The sequence below is a fragment of the Lontra canadensis genome, unplaced genomic scaffold (assembly GCF_010015895.1).
Source record: "Lontra canadensis isolate GAN:19392208 unplaced genomic scaffold, GSC_riverotter_1.0 scaffold17, whole genome shotgun sequence".
NCBI classification, from domain to species: domain Eukaryota; kingdom Metazoa; phylum Chordata; class Mammalia; order Carnivora; family Mustelidae; genus Lontra; species Lontra canadensis.
Window position 1 is genome coordinate 2,093,652 of NW_022631011.1, and position 25,093 is coordinate 2,118,744.

Consider the following 25,093-nt stretch of genomic DNA (forward strand, 5'->3'; position numbering starts at 1 on the left):
AAAACCCCAGACGCCCTTTTCTAGCCTTTCCACCGTTACCAAAACGCAGTATGTCAATGGTCCCCCGTCTAACCCCAGTTGAGTGCCGCGTGACTTTCGGGACCAAGACTCCCGAGCGTGCTGCTCAGCCCAAGCTGCGCCCCTCAGCAGAGCATGAGGACCCCACTTCCCAGGCTTTGTTACGAAAAGCCACACCAGAGCTTGGAGCGCAGGCGCCCGACTTTCCCGAGACAGAGGCTGCATGGAGGGAGCCTACCTGATCCGGGGGCCCGTGTGCCCGGACCACGCCAAGCCAGGCGAAGCCTCGGAGCCCGGCCTCACCAGCCTCATCTCCACAACGGTCCTTCCAAAGAGGACCACGAGGGGCATCACCAGCGGCGCCAATCAAAGACTGTCCATTCATCCTTCCTTTCTCTCCATACTTGACAAAGGGCAAAAAGACGTGAATTAGCAGCATGAGCCTGGGAAATGCAGGATGGAGGGAGGCAGGAGTGCCCCCAAGGGGTCCTGGGAGCCCAGCCGTGACCCCAGATGGAGACCCCAACGGACAAGGCAGCCTTCTCCAGCAGCAAGGAGGGACAGTGAGCTCACTACAGACATGGGACGTGCATTTTACTTTACTTAAATTAAAAAAAAAATGATAGTAAACCTCGCGCACAGAAACCAATGCACAGATTTTGCTCTGCCGTGTTTCTCTACCAGAGGGAGGCTAGCAGAGCTGAATGAAGCCTGGCCACAGGGAAGGGTGGGCTTCAGGCTCTGACCGGCTGCAGGCAGACTGTTAAGGGGCCAACACCAACGCAACAATTTCCTGCAGCCTTGTTCTTTACAAATAGAAGAAGGCGTGGGGTGGGCTCTATTTTCTGTAATAAGATACAAGCCACTGTCTTCATGGGCAGCAGGAGCCCAGTCTGAGAGGCTGCTAAATGACGTTTTGTCTTGTATCAGAACAAGAATTGTTAAACACTAGATATCACCTTGTTAATGATAAACAATTCTTAGTTGAAGTCAACAAGTGTGGCAACTTTTTGTAAGTTTTATTAAAAAAAAAAAACCAGCAAAAACCAAAAATCCTCCCTTGCATTCAAAGATATCATTCTTCCTTCATAAGTTCCGGAAAAGTTGTGTACGTGTGGTGTTGTTTTTTTTTTCTTTTTTGTCCCTCCTTTATTTAATTTTTACTTTCTTTTACTGGCTTGCCTTGAAAAATCCACAACTGTGGAAAATATTATTGACATGTCTTAGGGAAAAAAATGGTGCGTGTATGTGTTTATCCATGGTTAAACTAGCTGGCTAGTTAAGTACAACAGAAATGTCTGTGGGTTGCATTACATATTTTTGTTTGTTTGTTTGATAAAGAAGAGCATTAAGGAAAACCAGTGGTAAGACTCTCATTTTATATGCAGTTTTTTTAAAAAAAAGGAAAAAAGAAAGAGACAAACAGGGACTGTCACGTTCCCTCCGTGTAGGTGTTTACCCCCTTTGGTCTCTGCAAACTCCCATTTCCCCCCATCACCAAAATCACACACATCTAGGAAGACAATATCCTTGACCTCAGCATCGTATTTTCTTAGAGCCCAGAGAGAAATATCTGGAATCCAGGTGAGGTTGTAAAGAGTACATAGCTCAAGCCTTCACTTTATAGAAGAGGAAACTGAGGTTCAGAGTGGAGACCATCCAAGTCTCCTGGGCAGAGTCAGCTTTATGCAACAGGGAATCTTTGTCTTCTTGGCGCCAAGCACATTACTGCCTCCTGAGACTCTATTCAAGTAAACAGTGAAGGAGCAGCTCCCGAGTGACGGGGTCTGCAGTGCGCGTCAGGGCTTTGTGACATAATGCACACAGGCTTGTCTTCATGGCTGCCTTGAAATAACTCTGGGGTGGGGGCGAACAACAGCCAAGGACCCTGCCACCCCTACTTTCACCCTATGCCCTTGCTGGAAGCAGGAACTCTTCTGACAAACAGACATGTACCTCAACGCGAGCCTCATTCTTTTGTGCCACTGACACATCCACAACAAGCCCATAGGTGCGAAAGTGAACATCCCAGGAGTATTCTGGAAGCAACACCTGGTGAGCTTTCCAGCAGGAGTCAGAAATCACCTCTCATAACCCAACTCATTAGTGAAACGAAGCAGTACTTATTCTAATGCGAGTCGATATCAGGATTTCAATTCAACCAACATTCCCTATTTGCTTACATGCAATAAAACTCAGCGTACATTAGAAATCTGTGCAATTGGAGAGACCTGAAAGTCTTCAATTTTCTGTGGCTCAAGCATCACTTTAAAAAAATAAAACAAAGTTTTGGGTATAGACATAGAAGAAAACATTTAAACGTTCCTGCTCTCACATAAATAGAATTTCAGTATTGACATTTATTTGGTACTTACAATAGTCTTTATTGTAGGTAGTTTTGGGTTCGAAGTGGTGGGAGGTGCTCAGTTTTCTTTAAAGCTGTAAGCAGAAACAAAGACAATGCTGTCAGGTACTCCTATCTCCTGCTGAAAACACTTCTGTCCTCAGAAGGCACCACTCCCAGAAGCTCTGGGGTCTGAATTCCACACCAGAAAATGCAGCTGCAAAGAAGCTGCTAAGGCTGGACCCCAGGTTGTCCCGGTGGGTAGCAAGCACGCTCCCTTCAGTGGCACACGCAGGGAGGGGCGCAGAGCCACATTTGGAAAGGGCCATTCCCTGTACCCCATTTTTTTTGATACGTCTCCAACTTCACTCAACTATTTCACGAACACGGTTTGAAACTCCTGTCCAGCCTGGGTGAACCCAGAGTCATTTGGCACGTAAAGTGGACCCCTTGCTCGAATCCCTCTTGCACACAGAGCTCATGTGGGGCTTGCACCCTGTTTCAGAAATCATGAGCAAAGGACATGGCTTGCAGGCTTTAGCAAGAAGCCCGCGGCTTTGGTAACTTGCTTTCCAGTTCCAGGATTCTGACTTTGCTGCTTCCACTCAATTGCAACCATATGTGGCATATTTCTCCACTAAAAAAAGAAAAGGGTGCAGGAGCAACAGTTAGGAGTAAGCAGACAAGCTGGTAACAGGGGACAGTTGGAAATGAAGAGAGATGAGGAGGGTACTCACGCGCCGGCTGGCTTCCCGGGGGCAGAAGGCTCTGGCTGATAAAGTGCGGCGAGGCTCCAGTAAGAGGGAGGGTGCTCCGGAGCAGATAGTGCTGGGAGGAGGCACCTGACAGTTTCGTACTCAGAACCCCGCTCGGCATATCCGTGCCCTCTGCTTTCTCCTCCCACTTCAGGATACCCGGCCAAAGCATTGCCAAGGACCAGTCCCCTGTCCTACACCTGATATCTGTCTCTTTCTCTTTCTCTTCCTCGCTCAGTCTCTCTCTTTCTCTCTCTCTCTCTGCTGATGTTTCTCTCCTCTCCTTCTCCCTCTTCCCCCCGCCCCACTCTGTTCTTGATTTGGTGCCAGCAGCTTTGCCATTTTCCTGCGGCGTTCCAAGGTCTGTACCCAGGGACAATCCTGCAAGTTCGTCTTTTTCTTCCCCTCCTGTTCTAGCTCCCACCCTCACCCTGAAATACTTGGGTGAATATTTCTAACTAAAAAAGACCAACATGGTACCACTTAAAACTAAAAACTGAGGGTAAAGTTGCTACACTGTAGACTCAGAGAGCAAAGGGACTGCTTCCCGGGTGGAATTTTCTCGTTCTCTTAGACTCCACACAGCTTCTGCACCAGTGTAAGAATCCAGCAAAGCCCTGAGGGGTGTGGTGTGAGGGTGGGGAGGGCAAGGGGTAGGCAGTTCATTTTCTGGAAACCGACCTGCCCTTTTTCCCAGTGAGGAGGAAACAAACATATAAATGCTTCCCTGAAATGTCCTTCTTTCCAGGTGAGGATCCCAGGACAAAGGCTGTTGCCTTTTACTGGACAGGAGGCAAACATTCCATAACAGAGGAATCTAAAATTCAATTGAAAAGTCCATTTCTTCTCTCATTCTTCTTAAAATTCAGTATTTGTGGCTTGCTCTGTGATGGTGGGACTCTAACTCAGGTGCACTTCCTGGAGCGCACAATTAAAACAAAAACAAAAACTAAAACTAAAGCAAAAACCAAACAACCCAGAGAGCTGTGCTGATGTCCTGGTCTTTCACCTGGACCTCCCCACTCCTGGAATTGCTGATGGCTCTTGTCAGAGGTCCCCAAGGCAGCCACGACTCGCTGGCTCCCCCTACTGGACACCCACCAAACCACAGGGTTCCCAGGCCTAGGAGCCCCTGCTCCTGCTTTCTGCCTCTCAGGCTGTGCATGTCAGGGACCTAGGAGGGAGACTAGAGGTTGGGGGTCATGATTACAGTTCTGAACTTCAGGGAAATCTCCCTCCAACATTTTGTCCTGGTAAAATAAGCCTAAAGTAAGCTCCTAGTTCACCCTGAAAGAAAAATGAATCCCAGGAGGACATAGGGCCTGGTATGGGAATGAAAGAAAGCACACCAGCTTCCAGGAGTTCCCTATGCAAATGGGTCACCATCTGTCATAGCAATAGGAATGATCATGATAAGAATGGCACGAGCAGTTGAGGGCTCACTGTATGTGCCGAACACTGTGCAAACCAAGTTATTCTCGTTGGTCATTTAACCACTGCAAAGGTCCTATGAGGGTAAATGCCATTATCCCCATTTTGCAGATAAGGAAACTGAGGCTCACAGAGTTTAAATAACTTGTCCAAAGTCCAACACCAAAGTTTGTACTTTGATGTCCTTCAGCACTGTTCAATATTTCCAGCGTCTGGTCCTTGTTTGCCTTTCATCAATTCACTGATTAATTTAATCAACTCAGCCATCCACACGTTGTTAGCGTGCCCCCCAGCGCCCACTGCCCCTGTCCCCGGCTGGCTCTCTGAACTTCGTCAGCCCTCCATCTGGCTCCATCACAACGGAACGTGTGCAGAATTTTCCCTCCTCTGCGTTTCTCCATAGAATCTCAGCCCTGGGAAAGTTCTCTCTCCCCCTCTCTACCCACTCTGGCCACACGCTCACGCTGGGCTTTTGTTCCTCCACTTTCTCAGCAGACTGCTGTCCAGGCCGCACTCCGGGGAACTGACAGCAACTTAGGTCCCTGTTCCTCCCTGGACAGGCGACCGTCCACCCCGGCTCTCCCACAGCTTGGTAGCGGCTGTTATTAAAAACGTATTTTATGCCGCACCATCCCACGTGGGCTGGGAGATACTAGACAATAAGGTCAGGACCTAACGGTTGTCTTTATTCACAACAGATCTTTTTCTGGAAAGGCTAGAGATACGAGCTAGTTGAAGGTCGTGGTGAAGAAGAGAACAAAGTGATGGTTCATATCAGAATTTCAGTATTTTTTTTCCTACGGCTGCATTCGTAGGTGTTTCTAAGTGTGTGTCATTTGACTCAGAAATTCCTCCAGCACCAGTTCATTTGGACAGCTGCTTGCTCTCCGCTTGTCTGCGGGCAGCTTAGCTTTACACACAACGTGTACCCAGGCGGGTGGATGGCCCACACTCAGCAGGTGTCAGTAAGTGTGCTGGTGAGGACGGCCCCGAGTGTCTCCTGCATCCTGAGCTGAGGTTTTCTAAGTGGAAGAGAGCACAGGGAAGAAACTTGTTCTCATTCTTTCCTTCCTCTCTGCCTGACCCCCCACAAAGAGAGAAGCAAAGATGGCAAGTCCGGTACACAACGTCCCTCGGCGCTGTGCCCTGAGCCCACAGCGTTTTCATTTGGTAAACAGTCAGACAAAAGGCACCAATGAGAGCCCAAACTCCCAGTGACCCCAGAGCCTCTTGGGGGCACCCTTTGCGGTAGACAGTCCCTGGATGTAGAGCCAAGAAGCTGGCTGGCACCCAGCAAAGTGCCTCTGCCCTTGCCAGGGGAGCCGGGGGGCTGGATGGTGGCCGGAGCCTGTGAGGCACCTACATTTCTAGCTCTCCAGGGCACTCATGCAATTATTCAGCTCCATTTACTAGCTGGTTGTTCCTCCTGCACACAGCAAAAGAATGAGAGAATCTCTATCCCCACCTATGACTTCTGTCAGATTCTCCTTTCCATGTATCACCTTAATGCCAACTTTTTTTTTTTTCAAACATTTATTTGTTTATTTAATAGAGCTACCCTATGACCCAGCAATTGCACTACTGGACATTTATCCCAAAGATACAGATGTAAGGAGAAGAAGGGGCACATGCACACTATTGTTCATAGCAGCAATATCCGCAGTAGCCAAACTGTGGAAGGAGCCGAGATGCCCTTCAACAGATGAATGGATGAAGATGTGGTTCGTATACACAACGGAATATTATGCAGCCATCAGAAAGGATGAATACCCAACTTTTGCATCAACATGGATAGGACTGAAGGAGATTATGCTGGTGAAATAAGTCAAGCAGAGAGAGTCAATTATCATATGATTTCCCTTATTTGTAGAATGTAAGGAATGGCCTGGAGGACATTAGGAGAAGGAAGGGAAAAATGAAAGAGTGGGAGATGAACCATGAGTGACCATGGACTCTGGGAAACAAACTGAGGGTTTCAGAGGGCAGAGGGGTGGGGGAGACCGGTGAGGTCTGTGATGGGTATTAAGGAAGGCATGTATTGCATGGGGCACTGGGTGTTACAGGCAAACAATGAATCATGGAACACTATATCAAAAACTAATGATGTACTGTATGGTGACTAACATTACATAATAAACTATTTTTTTTAAAATATTTCTTTATTTTAGAGCAAGAGTGCATGCACAAGCAGAGCAAAGGGCAGAGGGAGATGAAGAAAGAATCTGAAGCAGATTTGGCACTCAGGGCAGAGCCTGAGTGTGTGTGTGTTGCGGGGAGGGCACCCAGTCTCATGAACCTGAGATCATGACCTGAGCAGAAACTGAGTCAGTTGCTTAACAGACTGTGCCACCCAGGTGCCCCCCTTCTTTCCATTTTTTTTAAGTTAAACTCAGGCCAGGTGAAGGTCCATCATGTAGGTCTCTGGTCTCCACAGCCAGTGCCTAAGGATGTGCAGGTTGTGCACTGCACAAATGCACTATGCCTAAAGCTATACCATTAGCATCCTAGACATTTACGTGTTTATGGCAACAAAACTCTTGCAGATGGCACTAAAATATCTTGAGGAAAGGGGCCATACTGCCTAACAATGGTCCTGCTGATGTTTTGTTTCTTCAGGATTAAAACAGGGGAAGAGGTAGAGCATAGACAAGGAAGGTTAGATTTCCGTTGCCTTATCCACTTTGTCTACCTACAGTCCTTCCCCCTCTCAACCAGGTTGTTTATTTTCTCCCAATACCTGGGTCAAGGGACATCTTTGATTAGAGGACTAGTATTTGATTATATCATGCGGCTTTTGCTGGCTGGGATGTGTGGATATGAGTGAAGACATTGAGCTGATTCCTGAATAGGTTGGTTCGCTGTCTAGCTCCCAAATGTATGACCGACTGGACCCTGGCCAGCTGTACCCAGGGTCAGCCAAGGTCACAAAGTGGACCAGGAGAGTGTAGATGATTGCAGAAAAGTCCTTCCTGCTTGCAGGGGAACACCTAAGACATGGCTCAGGCAATGTTATCTTTGAAGATGAGGGTCTGCGGGTTCATCGTTAAACCCATACAAGATACCGATGATGAATGAAGTCAACACTGTTGAGTGAGAGAAAAAAATCCAGTAAGAAATTTCAGCTAACACCCTGACCCGTGTTGAGCAGAACAACATCCCCCTGGGGACTCATACTGTCCCACATCACCCAGAGTTTCGGCTCCTCCCGACTCATGTTTTTGCAGGATCTGGGGTTTACGGCCAAGGACCCACAGCTTTGCTTGGTTGAGAATCTGCGATTTCTTTTTGCAGGGCTGGTGGGCAGCCTGAGTCTTTCATCTTGATTGTGGCAAGACAGGATGCACTGTGTGTCTAGAAGCAGTTCAAGCTTTTTCTTTGCTTCAAACAGATTGTTCCGTCTATTTTTCCATTTGGGGTGTTCTATCCTATGATAAAAAGTAACCCCAGGGCACCTGGGTGGCTCAGTTGGTTAAGCATCTGCCTTTGGCTCAGGTCACGATCTCAGAGTCCTGGGATCGAGCCCCATACTGGGCTCTCTGCTTAGCGGGGAGCCTGCTTCTCCCTCTCCCTCTATGTTCTCCCTCTCTCTTTCTCTCAAATCAATCAATAAATAAAATCTTAAAAAAAAAAAAAACCCAATTCTAAAAACAAAGTCCCAAAACATGGTTTCCTAATGGACCACTCTCTTTAGAGCTGGTAGTTTTGTACTCCTTTCTCCTATCATTGTCTCTACCCTCAACCCCAGTATGAGTCTCATTTTTCTGTTCAACTTGCCTTCCAGATATCCTTGTCCAGGGGACCCACCCCATCTTCCTTGATCCATTCATTCACTCATCTATCCATCATCTAACATACGCTGGGCTGACTCAGAGTTGAATAAGATGTTCTCATGTTAAGGACTTCAGTGTCGTAAGTTTTTTTCTTTCTAAATCTTCCCCTCAGTTCCTAAATGTGTGGTGTCTCTAGAATTGCCTGACATTTTCTGCTCTTTTTTTTACATATTTTCCCTGGCAAACACCTCCATCCCATGCCCTGTCCCATCCTGCTTCACCTGACTACACCGACTTTTGTTTAGCTGATTTCTTGGAGTCCTGGAGCAGGAACTGCGAGGTACTCGTTGCGATGAGATTAGACACATTAGACTTTATCCATCAGCTACACAAGTGCCCCAGTTTATTAGGAGGGGGAGCTGGCCTGACTCTGGGACTCCCAGTCTTGACTGCATGTTGGAATTACTGGGCGGGGGCGGGGGTGGGGAGGGCGGTTTACAAAATACTGATAGTGGAGAGTCTGATGTAATTGGCTTGGAGTGTGGGAGCTTTAGAACTCCTCTTGCTGGGCACTCAGTTGGTTTAGCAACTGCCTTCAGCTCAGGTCATGATCCTGGAGTCCTGGGATCGAGTCCTGCTTCCGGCTCCCTACTCGGCAGGGAGTCTGCTTCTCCCTCTGACCCTCCCCCTTCTTGTGCTCTCTCTCTCTCTCTCTCATTCTCTCTCTCAAATAAATAAATAAAATCTTCCAAAGAAAATAAAACTCCTCTTGCTGATTCTAACATGCCAGCGAGGTTGGAAACTGCTGGGCTAAATCTAATTCTACTTCCTTACCCTCCTAAACAAGGATGTGTGTCGTAGTGAGATCAGCTGGATTTTGACAAGGATTCGAAGTCCAGAAGCGATCCCTGCCTGGAGAAGATGCCTTCCCAAACCCTAGGTCCTTTAGGAAGTGAACGGAGATCAATAGCACCTCCCTTGCCAAATCCAAAGATCAGACATCACGGCACGTGATAGGCTTTCAGGCAAAGGTGATCTTTGTCATTAGTCGCTACATCCAGCTTCCTTCTTTCTGCCAATCTTCACCTCGGTTCTGAGGCTCAGCCGACGCTTGCCCAGTGGGGAATGGGTTGCAGAGCTGACCCTGCACACTTAGGAAGGATAGGGGAGGGTTTCATTCCATTCACTCTTGTTTGTGTTCTCAGGTCTTTAAGGTGTCCACAAACCAGTGGCCTTGACATCCGTGGGAGCTTTTTTGGAAATGAAGCCCGCTCAGACTTCGGGAATCCAAATCTGCATTTTAACCTGACCCCCGGGAAGCTTGCCTGCATAATAAAATTTTGGCAGTACTCTCCCTAGCATCCCTGTCCTGGGTAAGAAGGGATGGATTCCAAGCCCCGGAGCAGCAACAGTCTACAAATTCCAATGTGTTGGTTGGAGACTCCATGGAGAGCCCAAGTGAGTCATTGGGGCGTTCCAGCTGGCGGCCTGGGGCGTGCTGTCACATGCTGGACCAGCCGGAGGAAGGAAGCCTCATCATCCCATTAGACTCCGGCAGGCCACTCCTGCTGGTCCCACCCTGTGCCTGGAGCTGATGGCATCACATAGGCTTGCTGAGCGCCCTCCAGCCCTCAGTCACCACGACAGAGGATCCCCCGTCACGAGAAGGGAGTGTTTGCACGCACAGCGGCGGGAACCCCGCAGTGGCACCTGGGGTCCCACCAGAAGCCTCTGCATTCCGCCCGCCCACAGGACAAACACCCCCATGGTGCAGGTGTACCCCCTACCCCCTGGGGCTTGGGATCTTCCCTGAGCCTCTTCCTTGGGAGGCCCCGCACTCTTTTCTCCCTCTGGGATTCCTTGGCCTTTTTGTCCTTGAGGCCCCTACAGTAAACCCCTCAACCCACCTTGCCATACAAGTCCTTTGGCTAAAAGGCAAAACCACCTGTGTTGAACTGTGCTTTGTAGAATACAGTAGACAGCTGACTGCACGTTACAAGCTACACCTTCCTTCCCTTCTGCTGTCCTTCCTACCCTGGGGCAGGGCCGCTAAACCGTCCCCCATGAAGCCCGTTTTTGCCAGAAGGCAAGTCTGTAGGCCCTGACTGCAAGCGTTGGCCCACGTCCCCGAGAGCGCTTCTCTGCTCTCTCACGCCTTGAGCACTGTTTGTCATTACACAGGGAGTGAGCACTGGTTTCACTGAGTCTGCCCCCTGGACTGTGAGCGGCGGGGCAGGGGGCACGGCCTGGGCGGAGCTTGTTCGCTGCTGTAGCCCCAGGTCCAGGCTCAGTGTCTGGCTCAGGGGATCCTCAGTAGCTCTTCACGGAGCACGTGGTTGGATAACTGGGGAAAGGCTCCGTCACTGTGGGGACTGGGAGGCTTCGGGTGAGTTCGCACAGGGTACGTGTGTGAGTCTTTGGTGTGAAGGGGGAGGGGGGTGGATTCCCACCAAATGCAGCCCTCAGAGCAGGGCGCAGCACTGTGACTGGGACCCGTGGCCCAGGGGGCACGGCTGCATCTGGGCACACAGGGTCGGCCCTTGTTCGTCTGCTCCTGTCCCAGGTCAATCAATCAGTCTCCAAGCAGCCAGCAGTCGAGCTTACAGGCCAGCTTTTGGGGCCAGGAGCTCTGGCTTGCCTCTGAAATGGTCCTAAACCTGGGGAGGGCTGAGCCCCAGCTCCGGGCGTGCGGGCTGGCCACTCCCTGGGGGCTCGGGGTTTTCCTGAGTGTGGGTAAGCAGGAAGAAGCGTACAGCTGGGCGGACACGGGACGCGCCCTCCCTAGCTCTCAACGGGGCTCAGCCCAACCCTGGGAGGCCTGGGCTCTTCACACACTGGGGCTGGGGGGGGGGGGCGGCGGTAGGGCCGACTCCTCCCCTATCTACACCCCAGACCTTAGGCTGTAAACTCATGACGCCTTCCTGCTGACCGGAGACTCGGCATCATCTCTCGGGCTCTCGGCCGTGCTCTGGGGCGGTCAGCTGCCGGCCATCCACTCATCCCCAGCTCCCCGCCTCACTGTGGAGGAGTGTAAGTGCTCCGGACCCCAGCGGGTGGCACAAAATCGAAGAGGGTTCTCGGATCTGGTGCAGCCATAAGACACGCGGGAACGTTAGTGTCGGGGTCTAGGCTGTATGTGATCAGAGGTCCTGCTACGGGCAGAAAGGCGCCCTTTCCTCAGCACAGAAAGGATGTGTAAAATCACGGGCCCACAAGGGACCCGCCATGCGGTCGTCCGGGGAGGGACAGGACGCCTGTCAGGTTTAACCAAGAACTGGCAGCTTTCAGGGCTATCTTACATCATCCAAGATGGTGTGCAGTGAGGTGCTAAGCTGTAAGCAGACACAGTTTGGGGCTAGAAGAGTCTTGATACTACCGGCGGTATCAGGAGCAGGCAGAGGGAGCTTCACTGAAGATACAGACCTTGTAAGGCCCTTGACTTCAGAGTAGCACTTTCGTGAAGGTAAGAAAAGACAGAGCAGGGGCACCTGGGTGGCTCAGTGGGTTAAGGCCTCTGCCTTCAGCTCAGATCATGGTCCCAGGGTCCTGGGATCGAGCCCCGCATAGCCTGCTTCCCTTCCTCCCTCTGCCTGCCTCTCTGTCTACTTGGGATCTCTGTCTGTCAAATAGATAAATAAAATCTTTAAAAAAAATAAAAATAAAAAGAGAAGACAGAGCAGCCTTTCAGGAAGAAAGCTGAGCATCCGCCATGAGGAACATGGCACGTTTGTGGGCTGCGAGAAGCCTCACAGTGACACGGGAGGGCATGTGCTGTGGGTCACAGCTTGCGAGGTCAGCCCCCACTTGGATGCACAAGGAAGGCAGGGCTCCCTCATGCTCACGCAAGGCATCGGGGCTAGCCGCGCCCTCTGACCTTTGCATCCCTGTGATGGGCTGTACTAACCAGCCATTGACTTAGTATATCCAAAGGATGTCCACGGACTCCGCATCAGAGGAAGTACACGTGAGAAAAATACTACATTATCAAAGAAAAGATGGGCTTATGAACCTCTCTGGCCATTTAAAATAGCAAAATTATGCTCTAAGCTCTAATACGGACAATTCGAACTAGTGTATATCAGGGATCCCTTGTACGAAGAATACAAGTAATAACTACAAGAAACTGTAAGCAAACAAAAACACAGAGTTGGATTTGCCTTTTTAAAATGTGGGAGGAGTTTTAAAATGTAGGAGAAAAATCTGCCTGCTTCCTGTTTCCCCTGCATATATTTACGATTCTCTGTGATGATAGGAGGTTTCAAAAGCTTTCTATCCATCGGAAGCCTCCTTAAATGTGGTGTCTGCTTGAGAACTGTCCCCCGTGAGGTTGTTTCTCTCGCTGAGAAGTGGTTTTAAAAGCAGAGCTGACTTGGGATTTCTTTCTTTCTCTTTTTTTTTTTTAAGATTTTATTTATTTATTTGATAGAGATCACAAATAGGCAGAGAGGCAGGCAGAGAGAGAGAGGAGGAAGCAAGCTCCCTGCTGAGCAGAGAGCCCAATGTGGGGCTCGATCCCAGGACCCTGGGACCACGACCTGAGACAAGGGCAGAGGCCTTAACCCACTAAGCCACCCAGGTGCCCCCTGATTTGGAATTTCTATCTGCTGCCCCTCTTCTCCCCATCCAGCTCATATCCCAAGCTCTGCCTGCTTTCAGGTCAAATCAAAGCTACCAGCAAATGAGGAGTGATAGCTGTCACTTTAAGAAGGTCTCAGAAACACCTGCCAGGTCATTAGGATTTAAAAAAAATTCTTTGTAACTTGGAGCTTCTCTGGAAACAGGGGTGTTGGAACAGGCTCTCTAAGGCTTTGCCAGCACAAACCCCCTTCTGCTCAGGGGTTTCTTACAATACCGCTAACAAAGAAGACAGTTTTCCTGCCAGACCAACTGATGTCCCAGACTTACAGGGAGAGGGGCTGAAGTGGAAGTCACCCCTCGGTGGGGGTATTTATGAAGGCAATATTGAGGCCTGAGGGAAAGATGGGGGTCTGCCTGATCATTGACTGCGTTTGCAGGTGGTGTCACAAGCCAGACAGATGAATAGATGTGGCTTTCAAATAATAGGAGGGCAGGAGCGACGGAAGGTTCTGTGATTGGAACAGTGTGATGATTAAAGCAGCATTTAGGGAGATTTGCTGGGAGTGGTTCACGGAGCCTGAAGGCCGAAGCTAGGGAGGCTGTCGTTGGCGTGACCTTGTTCTTCAAACATCACTAGTGGTTTCACTTCAATAGATGGTGAACCAGCCTCCCGGGATCCTGGCTCAGCTCCAAGGCTCAGGAGTGCCCACCGTGGGGTTCAGGTTAGCTGAGCGCCCCATGCTTGCTCTGGAAAGGAACACAATGTCTCCCGATCTTTGGAGTGGCTTCCTGAGGGGCATTTGTCTTCTGTACCTTCTACAGATGTCTTTGAAAATCTAGCAACTACTCACATGTTTGGAACTGGATAGCTCACTTTTAAAATGATAAATTTAAGTGGTTAGAAATGCATTTTTAGATACAGTCATTGAGGGCCTTCTGGATGTTGCTAATATTCTGTTTCTTGATCACACGAGTAGGTTCATTTATTGGACATTCATTCATGATGTATTCACTTGTGATTTTTCACTTTTCTGGATATATGTTAAAAAATGGATTTATTGTAGGCTGCCAGAGCTTTGCCACTCAACCTCACAGTAGGCATTGCAGCCTGGAGTGGAGTGACTGCTGGTTTGGCAGGAGGGCGTTGGGTCAGAGCCCAAGATCCTTGGAGGAGTCAATTTTAAGGCCACCTCCGGGGTGGGGGGCAAGGAGACTCCATCAGCCTGTTATAAGATGAATCGAAAATGTTTGGAGTTGAGATGTGCACAGAGCACCATCGAACTGTTGAGGAAGGATACTTAGCTTTGCCTTAAGAATCAAAGAACTCCACAACAGATGCTACTGGCATTCGGACTGGGTGTCAAAGACTGAAATGGGAGTGTTTCTGGTGGAACAGGGAAGGAAAGGATGACAACAGTAGTATGAACAGAGACAGAGCAAAATAAGCCGCATTGTGTCTGAAGCTCAGAAGGCTTCCTAATGTGAGAGAGTTTAGGGAGTGTGTATGTACGGCTACAGAAGTAAAGTTTCCGTCCACGGCCAGTGAAGCCCTTTGTCATGACTGTCTGGAGAGATGGGGACAGAGGCTGACAGGTACCTCGGACCAAGATGGCTGTTCCTGCCACTTCTTCCTTCCTCGTCCCCATCTTCACTGCCCACCAGTGCCGTCAAAGCTGAACTTAGATTTGTTCATAATGAAATTAACTACAAATAATAATAAAACACATACTTTCACCCACATTTTATAAAGTTCCTTTTTGTGGTCACTTACACATCTACAACAACTTAACCTGGTTTTACAAATAACAGTTTTTATAAAACACAATCACAGTGTACCTAATTCTGAGGTAAAGCTCCTGCATCCATCCTTCTGAGGAGTCCTAGCTCACCAGGGCCTCTGAAGGGGGATGTGTGGACCCGAACATCAAGTCCGGGTTCACATGGGCCGGGAGAGGACAGGCCACACCTGTTCCTTGTGTGGCTCTATTAAGTATTCTGATGCACACGAAACTTAAATCCATATATTGCCATTCAAGCTCTCTGGTTTCCTAGCAGTGCAAATCACCGTCTCTGGTAGAATAATGGGAGCGTTACCGCTATGATCCCCTTTAACTGTTAAAAGCAGGACAATGAAAAGTTCATATTTTTCCTTGTTGGGGTGAGAAGCTTGGGCTCAGGGGCATTAGACAAACTCCCCAGGGCTCACACATAATAAGTGCTTTTTGCTTTTTAGCAACCCTAATCCCTCAACATCTTTCGGAGAATCAGTGAGGGAGCCTGGCAGGGTGGGGGTGGGGGGAGACAGGCCTGAGATTGGGAAACTGCCCTCAGTGGAGTGCCTGCCAAGGAAGGGGAGATCGGCTTGGCTTTGGAGATGCTCTAGCGCCCTCTGGTGACAACATGGAGGTATCACAGGCCAGGGAGCACTGCGAGCTTAAGTTCTGTGGTCCCATTCCAGAGATGTGTCTGCATGTTGAAGGACACGGAGGTGGGCAGTGAAGATGGGAACGATAAAGGAAGAAGGGACAGGAAGAGCCATCTCGGTCCTAAGTACCCGTCAGCCTCTGCCCCTATCTCTCCACACACAGCTTGGCTCTGTCCTTCAATCCAAGGACAAGCCGCGGTTCTCAAGAGGCTTTGGTGTGCTCAAGATTCACCCCAGGGCTGGGAGTGCAGCTTCTGGACTTCAGAGCCAGAGTTTCTGACCCGGAGGTCGGAAGGGGCCCTGGTAATCTGCATTTTTAAACCCCATCCAGGTGATTCTGAGGCAGGTGGTTCATGCACCACACTTCCAAAAAACCCCACTGTTTAATATTAATATTAGATGTAGATGAATGTTTACCTAGGGCTGGAGGGTTTGGGGGAAATGCAGAGGGATTGCTACTGGGTGCAAAGTTTCTTTAGGGGACAACACCAATGTTCTCAAATTGATGATGGTGATGTTTGCCAATTGTCTGGCACTGTTTCCTTCAAGTGGGTGAACTGTAGAGTTTGGGAATCTTATCTCTGTACAGGTGTTCATAGAAAAATGTCTAGATTCCTTCCTCCACAGAGACCGGGGTAGGCGGGGTGGGGGAATTGCAAAAATTGTGTATGAGAAGAAATCTTCATTTTTAAATTGATCTTCACTCTAAAAGAAGAGTTGTTAGCTGCCTGAGCTGAAATGGTGCTAAGGACATACAGTTTTTGCAAATATATTTCTGGAGAAAATACAGGGAAACTGTTCTCCTTGGACTCAGTCTATTAACACGCCCAGTACATCGAAGGTATTAAGGGTGCCTCACCTTACAGTTTCCAGAACACGTAAACCCGAGTGACCTTCACAGCAACCCCTGAGGCAGGCAAGCCAGGGATTACCATCTCTGTTTTACTGGTGAGAACACAGCATCAAGGACAGGAAATATCTGGCTCAGGGTCACAGCTAGAAAGAAAAGGGACAGGGACCGAGACCTCTGGCCTGCACGTCCGTCCGAAGCTCTGTTTACACGACTGTGGCTTCCTTCCATTGTCACAATTGCCCGCGCCCCCGGCAGGTCTCCCATCGCTTCACCGTAGTCAAAGCCGGGAGCCTCCTTTGTTCAATTTCCTCGGCCAGAGACCCCCCGCCGGGCGGGTCGCTCTCATTGGTTCCTGCTCCGCCTGGCCCGCCCCAGCAAACCAACATCCGCGAATGAGAGAACGATCACAGCCCTCGAGCCCCGCCCCTGCTCAGGAGCCTCCGAGGACCGCCCCGGGGGTTTGGGTGTGCGTTCCGGCTGTGAGCTCGACCCGCAGGGTATCTGCGAAGATGCCGCTCAGCTTACTAGATCCCTGGGCATTTGACCTGTGAAATGGGAATGAGACGTTCAACCGTGTGGAGCTGGCGAGGTGTTACTGGGCTGTCGCAGAAAGGGCTGGGCTTCAGGCTGAGTCCGTCCTACTCGCCGATGTGCCTTCGGATCCGAGCTAGTCTGCTTGGATCTCCAGCTGGCAGCAAGCTCTTCCCCTTCCAAAAGCTCTTTGGAGCACACAGCTTGGCAGCTGGTTATCTTCCCATGAGTTTTTGTGGTGTCTCTTTGTCAGAGTGTGGTCCTGGATTACAGTATAAGGGTCAGAAAAAGCGGGGGCTCCTTTTGAAAAATCTAGATTTACCAAGTCAAAATCTCTGGGGGATGAAACAAAATCTCCTGTGGTAAGAAATCTGAAATCTGCATTTTCCATAAGCCCTCCCCCCTCCATCTCCCCTTCCTCCATTATATACACAGCAGCTGGTGCCCCCCCACCCCCCGCCCCAAACTAAATTCTAAGGGTCTGTGCTCCAACCACATCACTTAGCACAGTGTTAGGCACCTAACAGGTCCTGAATGTCCGTACTCGTGGGATGGAAGAGAAAGTACAGTGCTGAGCTGAGCAGTTCTCAGACCCACCTGCATCGGAAGCATCTGGAAGGCTTGTTCACACAGATCGCTCGTCCCCACCCACCCAGAGTGTCTGAGTCCATAGGTCCGGGTGGCACCTGAGAATCCGCATTTGCAGATGCTGCACATGGGGCACCGTGCGGTGTCTCCAGAAGAGTTCCGCAGGGAGACCAGAAGCACCACCGGCAGCCCTGGGGGACTTGCACATCGCAGTTGCTCAGATCCCCCGGGGGACCTACCGACACAAGAGCTTCAGGCTATGGGGGGGGGCCACTTTCAAATGCATGAGGCGGCACCGTGGGGCTCCTCTGGAGGAGGCAAACCAAGGAGGCAGCTGCTGCTTTTACTCCCATTTCATAGATGAGGATATCAAGGCTGGCCGAGAGAGCCTGATGCAGAGTCACACAGACACCCAGGCCTCACCCTTGACACTTGGACATGGTTTCCCTCTCTCCCTGGAAGCTCTCCCAGCGCCTTCCTTCCTTCAGATAACAGTCCTAGGAGCCCAAACAACTGAATCAAGCCGCAAGGGAATCCTGTGCCCAGCCATGCTTGAGCCCACGCCTGGGCTGTGTTCACACGATCATGAGCTGAGGTCCCTGGTCTCAAAATTTGCCACCTCGTTTTGGAAGTAAGAGCCACCCAGGTGAAACTAGCAACACCAGACAACATAAAATTAAGTGCTGAGTTGTACAGTCAATATCACATTTTATCTTAAAACTAGGGTTTGCCTAAAGAATATGGAGGCTTCTAAGAGATTCATGCCAGATTCACATCCCTAGGTGTCTTCCTGGCTTGTTCCAGTCCCTGCACCATGGAGCCCAGTGCACTGGCAGGTGCCCCCTCTCTCTGCCTCTGCCTCTTCCCTTGTGTATGTGCCCCTCTCTTGGTGAGGTCATGTTGCTGTCTCATGCTGTCCCAGGTGACAGAGGGGTATGAAGAGCAGAGGGGGAGCTATGATGCTGTCCCCCCCGGGAGAGAAATCTCCAGTCTCCCGCAACAGCCGAGCACAGAGCCAGCCACATAATTCACAGGGTCCCATGGAAACTTATTAAGAATTTTGAGATGGTGACCGAAGAGCATTAAACCAAAGGTGAGGCCTGTGTAAGTGCACGGGTCCTGCAAGGCTGGAAACAGGACAGACGGTACAGCACTTAACTTGCCTGTCAGGGCTGGGATGGCCTGTGGAGGAGAGGGAAGGAGGTAGAACTGGAGGATAGAAGACAGTGGAGGTGGGAGCACCGCGCCTTTCTGGACATGCTAGGGGATCTACTCTAGTGTAACTGCCTGTCACTCTCTCACTGCGGGGGAAGGGGGGGGCAGGAGCTGTGGATCCCCGCCCCTCTCCACAAGGGGCTCAGTCTCTTCCTGTTGAGGTCCTGGGGCTGACACCAAGGAGCCAAGGTGGGGACACAGGAGAATGGGAAGCTGGTGGCCAGGAATGGTGCTATGTCCTCCGGGCCGGGCCCCAGGCTCCCCTTCCTGCCCCCCAAGTCCTCACCTCAGTCTTGGGTCCTGGGTTCTCTACGGGGCTCTGCCAGTGTCTCTCTCTGTTCAGCAACTGGATGGGCCGAATATGGTCTCATAGCTCTTTTGTGGGGCTGGGAGCACAGCTGAAATTTGCCCAGCTCCAGAGGTTAAGAATTGCATGGAAACAGACCAACTCTGACCCTGGGGACCGGGACACCCTCCTTTGACAAAAAAATGTTGCCTGGGGGTGTTTCCCACCTAATACCTCCTTACAGCAACTTCTGCTGTAGTTCCTTCATTCTTATTAGCTTCAAGGGCTCTGGTCCGCGGCCCCCACGCCTTCCACTGCGAGAACATCCATCCTTGGCTGCATCCTTTGGGGGGCTGTGAAAACTGCTCCTGCCTGCCCCCCCCCCCTACCCCCGCCCCAGGATTCTCAGCCAGCGGGTCTGGCTACCAGGATTCTGAAATGCTCCGCTGCCTGATCAGCTTACCTCCCACCCCCATGAAGCTCCTTGCCGCATCTGCTCAGGCCACACTACACATGACATTTCCAACGTTCTGGTGGGTCCTCCCACTCACACTGACTCCTCAAGAAGCGAGTGCCGGGGCAAGGAGTGAGCACTACCCCTGTCCCTGTCCCCACTAGGCAGTTCACAGAGGGGAGGAGCCTCATGCCACCACTGAAATCCGCCTGTTGTTGGTTCTCTTCCTGTTATGACACCGCCTGGCCTCCCAGCACCTGCTCTCGCACGTTTCTCTGTGTTCTGCTTTTCTCAGTCTTCATCTCTCACGTCCAACACCTACCTGGCCGATGGAGCGCCTTTTCTATCCTACCACCTGCCCACCCGTCTGTCCACCTGCAGCAGCAGCGGCTGCTGTCCCCGCCTCCCCACCCCTTGCGCTTGCCATCCCCACGGAGGATCCGTACCTGCTCTCACAGCACCCCTGCAGCTTCTCACCACGCCCCTCCGCCGGCCAGCTCTACCCCTGCCACGGGGCCAGGAAGACCCCGGCCTAAGAGGACCGGTGTGAGCGGAGGTGCAGCCGCCGACCCCGCTGCTCTCGTGTCTTCCTTTCTAGGTCCCAGGCTCGGTGCCCAGCAGGTTTCCGGGGCCAATGCGAAACCTTGCTTGTCTGCTCAGCCTCCTGGGCCAGATGTTTCCTGTTTAGTGGTTTCATTTTTTGTAATGTAGTCTCCTTTGGGGTGCAGGGCTGGGACCCGACAACCCTGAGACAGAGGCAAACATCACTTCTGAGGATTCTCTCTGCCTCCTGTGCATACCCCTCCCGCTTCCAAGCGCCCTGTGCTTCTCCCTGCGCCCATGTCAGCCCTGCTGCCCCCTAGCAAAACCCACTGGGGACTGAGGATGGTGGGGATTCGGCAGCCTCTCAAAGTCACCCTGATTGGAGACAGCTCGGGGCCCAGGACACACAACCCCATAGTTGCTTTCCACGCGGGCTGCACAGTGGAATCCCCCCAGGAGCTTTAATACCTGGTCCCATGTGCTATGGTGAGTGCTGTGAAGTGTGTAAACCTGGCAATTCACAGACCTGTACCCCTGGGGTTAATAATACATTACATGTTAATTTAAAAAATTATAAACAAAATAAAAGCATATCAGATTAAAAAAAATGCACAACGGAAAAAATAATAAAAAAATAAAAAATAAAAAATAAATAAAACTACCTGGTCCCAGGCCCTTGCTGACCTAGGTGATAGGGAGTCAGGTGATTCTAATCCAGCAATGATCTCAGAGTCTGGACCTTGACCCAGCAGCATCCGTGAGATCTGGGAGTTTGCTAGAAGTTCAGATCCTTGGTGCTACCCAAATCTACTACATCAAAATATTTGGGGGTGGGGGCTGGGAGTCTGGGTTTTAATAAGCACTGCCCATATTGCTCATATGCACAAGTTTGCAGACCAGAGCACTACAACCGGCAGAGCAAAGGGGAGGTATGACTGGAGGCAGCATCCTATTTCTGAGTTTACACCAGCGGTTTTCAAAGCATGGTCCCGGGTCCCCATCATGCTGGTACTTGTTAGAAATGCAAATTCTCAGGCCTGGTGTCAGACCTACCGAATCAGAATCTGGGGGTTAGGGCCAGCACTCTGTTTACAGAATGGTATAGGTGATTCTAATTGTGTGTGTGTGTGTGTGTGTGTGTGTGTGTGTGTGTGTGTCCACGTTGGAGGGCTACTGGTCTACCACCCACCTGCCTGACCTAAGACCATTACACGATCTGGGTCCAATCCACGGACGCTCTGTAAGAAAAGGATGGTGGCAAAGGACATCTGTAGAGGCTTGAAGTTATAACCTATCAAATGATGCCATGCTTAGGGTTGGATGGTGGGTCCATTCTGAAGAGTTCCTTCCCCAAACACAATTCAGGAAGTCTATGTTGGGAAGTTTTGGAGGCAAGATCCAGGAAGCAGGCCTGCCTGAGATTCCGTGGGCTCATTACATGTGCAGGAGGTTATATGTTGGAAACAGATCACAAGATCCGGCCGGCACGAGTGAATGGGCTCGCAGAGAGACTGAGTGGGGAGAGGAGGTGTTGCCTTTCCTCAATCAATTACTTCCCCGGGGCCTCTAGGGGCCCATCAGTGGCTAGTTCTCAGAAAAGATACACACAACAACAACCGTGTGTCTGTGTGTAGGTGTGCTTATATGTGGATACATATGTATGTGTGATTTCTGTATGAATGCATATGTGTGTGGATACACAGGGGGGTTCATCTCTGTGTGCGTGCATATGTGTATGTACTCCGGTGAGAGCCTGTGTATAGGTATCTATGTGTGAATACGTGTGTGCATGTATGTGTGCATGTGCATAAGTGTGTGTGTGTGTGTGTGTGATATGTGTGGGTTCGTATATTACAACCACTATCCTCGTAGGACTTGCAATCTAACTGGAGAAAAGACCCATATAATTGAAGTGGAGGCAAACTGTGTCCTACACTCCATAGTAGTGACCTTAAGGGATTAAGGAAATGGGGCCTCTGGGCAGTTCATCTTGAGGAAGTTTTCCTAAAACACGTGAGGTAGGAGAGGAAGGAAGGAGGACAGTCCACATAGTGAAATGAGGGGATGTCTTGGTTCACATGACCCAAGTGCGGACTTGGGTCACACCCGAGCTATGTCCTGTGTCCAGCCAGTCCTTTCCTTAGCATCTTAATGAGAAGAGGTTCTGATCTAGCCCCTTTGGCCTGAATACGCACATTTTAAAGAAAACTTACAAGATGATGTCCAGGCTGTCCTGGGCATTTCTGGCCACTAGGACTGCCTGGAATCTGGGGGTAAGAGTGTGAGCCCCTTGCTCCCTGCCAGCGCCATGCACCGATCCTGCAATGGACCAGTTACATTTCAGGGGTTCTTAGTGCATCATCAACACTGCACTTAGGCAGGCTTCGTGCTCATTTGATGGGTGATGAGCTGCAGGTGAGGGAGCGACCCCAGCCAGAAAGGAGCAGAGAAGGGCTGCGTTCAAGCGGGTCTGTCTGACTTCAGAGCTGGGACCTTTCCACACCTCTAACCTGGTGGACTCAGCAATTAGGTTTGATGACTGGGGGTGCATGGGTTGTGTGACTTTATTATCTCTAAGCTCCCCACTCTTCGTGAATCCAGCTGATAGTCTCAACTCCGCTGCTTTCATTGTCTACAACAAAATTTCCCTTTCTTTCGACATTTATCTGAGATTCTAAAACATTCGAAAAGCAGACATACGTAACATGCTCATTACTATGGTTACTTTCGGGATTGCAATGTTCATCTAATCTGGAGGTGAAGCACAGGATTATTTTAATACATACAAATTATATTTAATACATAAAAATACATATTTTAAATGTTATGGTGTGGCCAGAATGCTTTTAAATGTTGGCGCAGGCAGAATGGAGCACTAGGGGGCTTTGCAGTCTGACCCCGCCCCAAGTCTGGGGCCACTGGGACACAGTCAGCCAGAGGCTCTGACCGGCTGAGCAGAGCAGACACTAAGCCCCACCTGCTTAAGAATTTTTTTCTGGCAGAGCTGAGTTACCAGCAGGGTTTCGTCCTTGCATGTCATCTTCATCGGCCCAGGAAAGGCATATTCATGTGAATATGAACATGTGTGTGTCTTTTCCTTTTTATACTCCATGGTCTTTTCTCTTTTTCGTTTGTATGAGTAATTGCAAACTGCACATTGTTGTTTGGTGGATATGCATTCTTAATGAAAGTAACTGATATTGATCGTAAATGTCACATTCTGATTTTTAGCCCAGCACTAGTTATTAAGATCCATCCACACTGCTCTGTGGTCCTGGGCACCCACTTGCTGCGGGGGGTGCTGGGCACATCCCACCCCCCTTTGCCTCTGCCTTCTCAGGCTCTCCTGCCATGGTGAATGCTGGGACAAAGAGCCTTCCTGGCAAGACGTACTTTCCCTGAGCACCGGGCGCACTTGGGAGGGTCACAGAGCGTGTGTATACATAACATGACTGAATTCCGAGGACCTGCTCTCCAAGTGGCTCCCCCGGCCAACTTCCAACCAGCATTTTGTGATGGTCTCAAACTTGCTTTGTAGTGTGATGATGACACACGGTTTATGTTATTGATATTCTAGGGGTGCTTGAGAAAAGTGTGTGTTCCCTGCTTGGTTTTTAAGGAGTGGGGATGTTGCGTGGGAGGGTTTAGAATCCTGTGGTAAATAATAGCTCACACTTACTAATTCTATTGTTTGTATCTCTGATATCTCTGTTTCCTTTTTGTTCTCTTGATGTATCAGTTTCTGAGGTTTTGGTAAAAGCTACAATTATTGATTTATTTCTCCCCAAAGTTAGCCAACTGTTGCTTGATGTATTAGAGACTGATTGTTTATGTAATGTATGTGTTTGTGATAATTATGTACTCTTGTCCCGTGTATGTACTCTTGCCCCTCTGGCAACCACCAGTTTGTTATCTGTCCCTATGAACCTGCTTTTTTTTTTTTTTTTTAACAAATTCATTTATTTATTTTTGGATTCCACATATAAATGAGAACATATGGTATTTGTCTTTCTCTGTCTGACTTATTTCACTTAGCATAATGCCCTTGAGGTCCATTCGTGTTGTTACAAATGACCCTATTGTATATCTATTCCACATTTTCTTTATTCATTCATCTATCAATAGACACTTAGCTTGTTTCTATGTCTCAGCTTTGTAAATAGTGTTGAAATGAACACAGGGGGTGCAGATATCTTTTCAAGTTAGTGTTTTTGTATTCTTCGGATAAATACCCAGGAGTGGGATTGCTGGGTCATAGGGGAGTTCTACTTTTCATTTTTGGGGGATCCTCCAAACTGTTTTCCACAGTTTGCATTTCTGCCAACAGAGAACGAAGGTTCCCTTTTCTCCAGGTCCTTGCCAACACTTGGTGTTTTTTGGCTTTGATACTAGCCATTCTGACAGGAGAAATTATATCTCATTGTGGTTTTGATTTTCATTTTCCTGATTATTAATGATGTAGATCATTCTTTGTTTTTAAACCTTTTTTGCCTTAAATTTCGCTTTGCTTCTTTATAAAAATTTTTTAAAGATTTTATTTATTTTGAGAGAGAGAATGAGAGAGAGCATGAACAGAGGGGAGGGGCAGAGGGAGAGAGAGAAGCAGACTCCCCACTGAGCAGGGAGCCCAATGCGGGGCTCGATCCCAGGACCCTGGGATCATGACCTGAGCCAAAGGCAGATGCTTAACCGACTGAGCCACCCAGGCACCCTTAAATTTCACTTTTCAAAGACCTAAACTTTCTTTTGGTCCATATTTTTTTATTTATCTTATTGTTTTTTTTTTTTTTGGTACTTAAACATTTATATCTTTCTGTTTTAAATGCTTTTCTTGTGAACAGCAAAGTGTGTAGTCTTTTTTCAAAAGCACAACCGAGGGTCTCTGTATTCCAGTAGTTAATTTAATAGTTAACATTTTTTCATTCAATTACTGTTATATTATGATGAGTTTCTACCTTATAGAAATTTTTTGTACTTACTATCTTCTTTTTTGGCAGGAACTTTTTCCCCGCTCCTTTGCTGCTTTCCACTGGAAAGATGGAATTTTCTTCTAGTTCAAAAATTAAAATTCTTTTTTTTTTTAAAGATTTTATTTATTTATTTGACAGACGGAGATCACAAGCAGGCAGAGAGAGAGGAAGGGAAGCAGGCTCCCTGCTGAGCAGAAAGCCCCATGCGGGGCTCGATCCCAGGACCCTGGGATCATGACCTGAGCCAAAGGCAGAGGCTTTAACCCATTGAACCACCCAGGAGCCCCCCAAAATTAAAATTCTAACTTTGTTCTCATGGTGGTTGCTCTTAT

At 49.4% G+C, this 25,093-nt stretch overlaps 1 protein-coding gene across 5 annotated transcripts in view; it reads right to left on the reverse strand.

Moving 5' to 3' along the window:
* Positions 1-19,886, reverse strand: part of SLC14A1 (solute carrier family 14 member 1 (Kidd blood group)) — a 44,925-nt gene extending 25,039 nt beyond the window's left edge. The window contains exons 1-3 of one of the 5 annotated variants that reach the window (XM_032859497.1): positions 3,100-3,324; positions 2,394-2,457; positions 257-421 (exon numbers count right to left, since the gene is read on the reverse strand). In XM_032859497.1, the coding sequence (XP_032715388.1) occupies positions 257-403 (147 nt within the window). In that variant the 5' untranslated portion in view covers positions 404-421; positions 2,394-2,457; positions 3,100-3,324. Of the gene's footprint in view, positions 1-256; positions 422-2,393; positions 2,458-3,099; positions 3,325-18,794; positions 18,814-19,694 lie in introns of those variants that run through there. The other 4 variants (XM_032859500.1, XM_032859502.1, XM_032859501.1 and 1 more) reach the window with 4 other exon arrangements.
* Between the last annotated feature and the right edge of the window lie 5,207 nt (positions 19,887-25,093).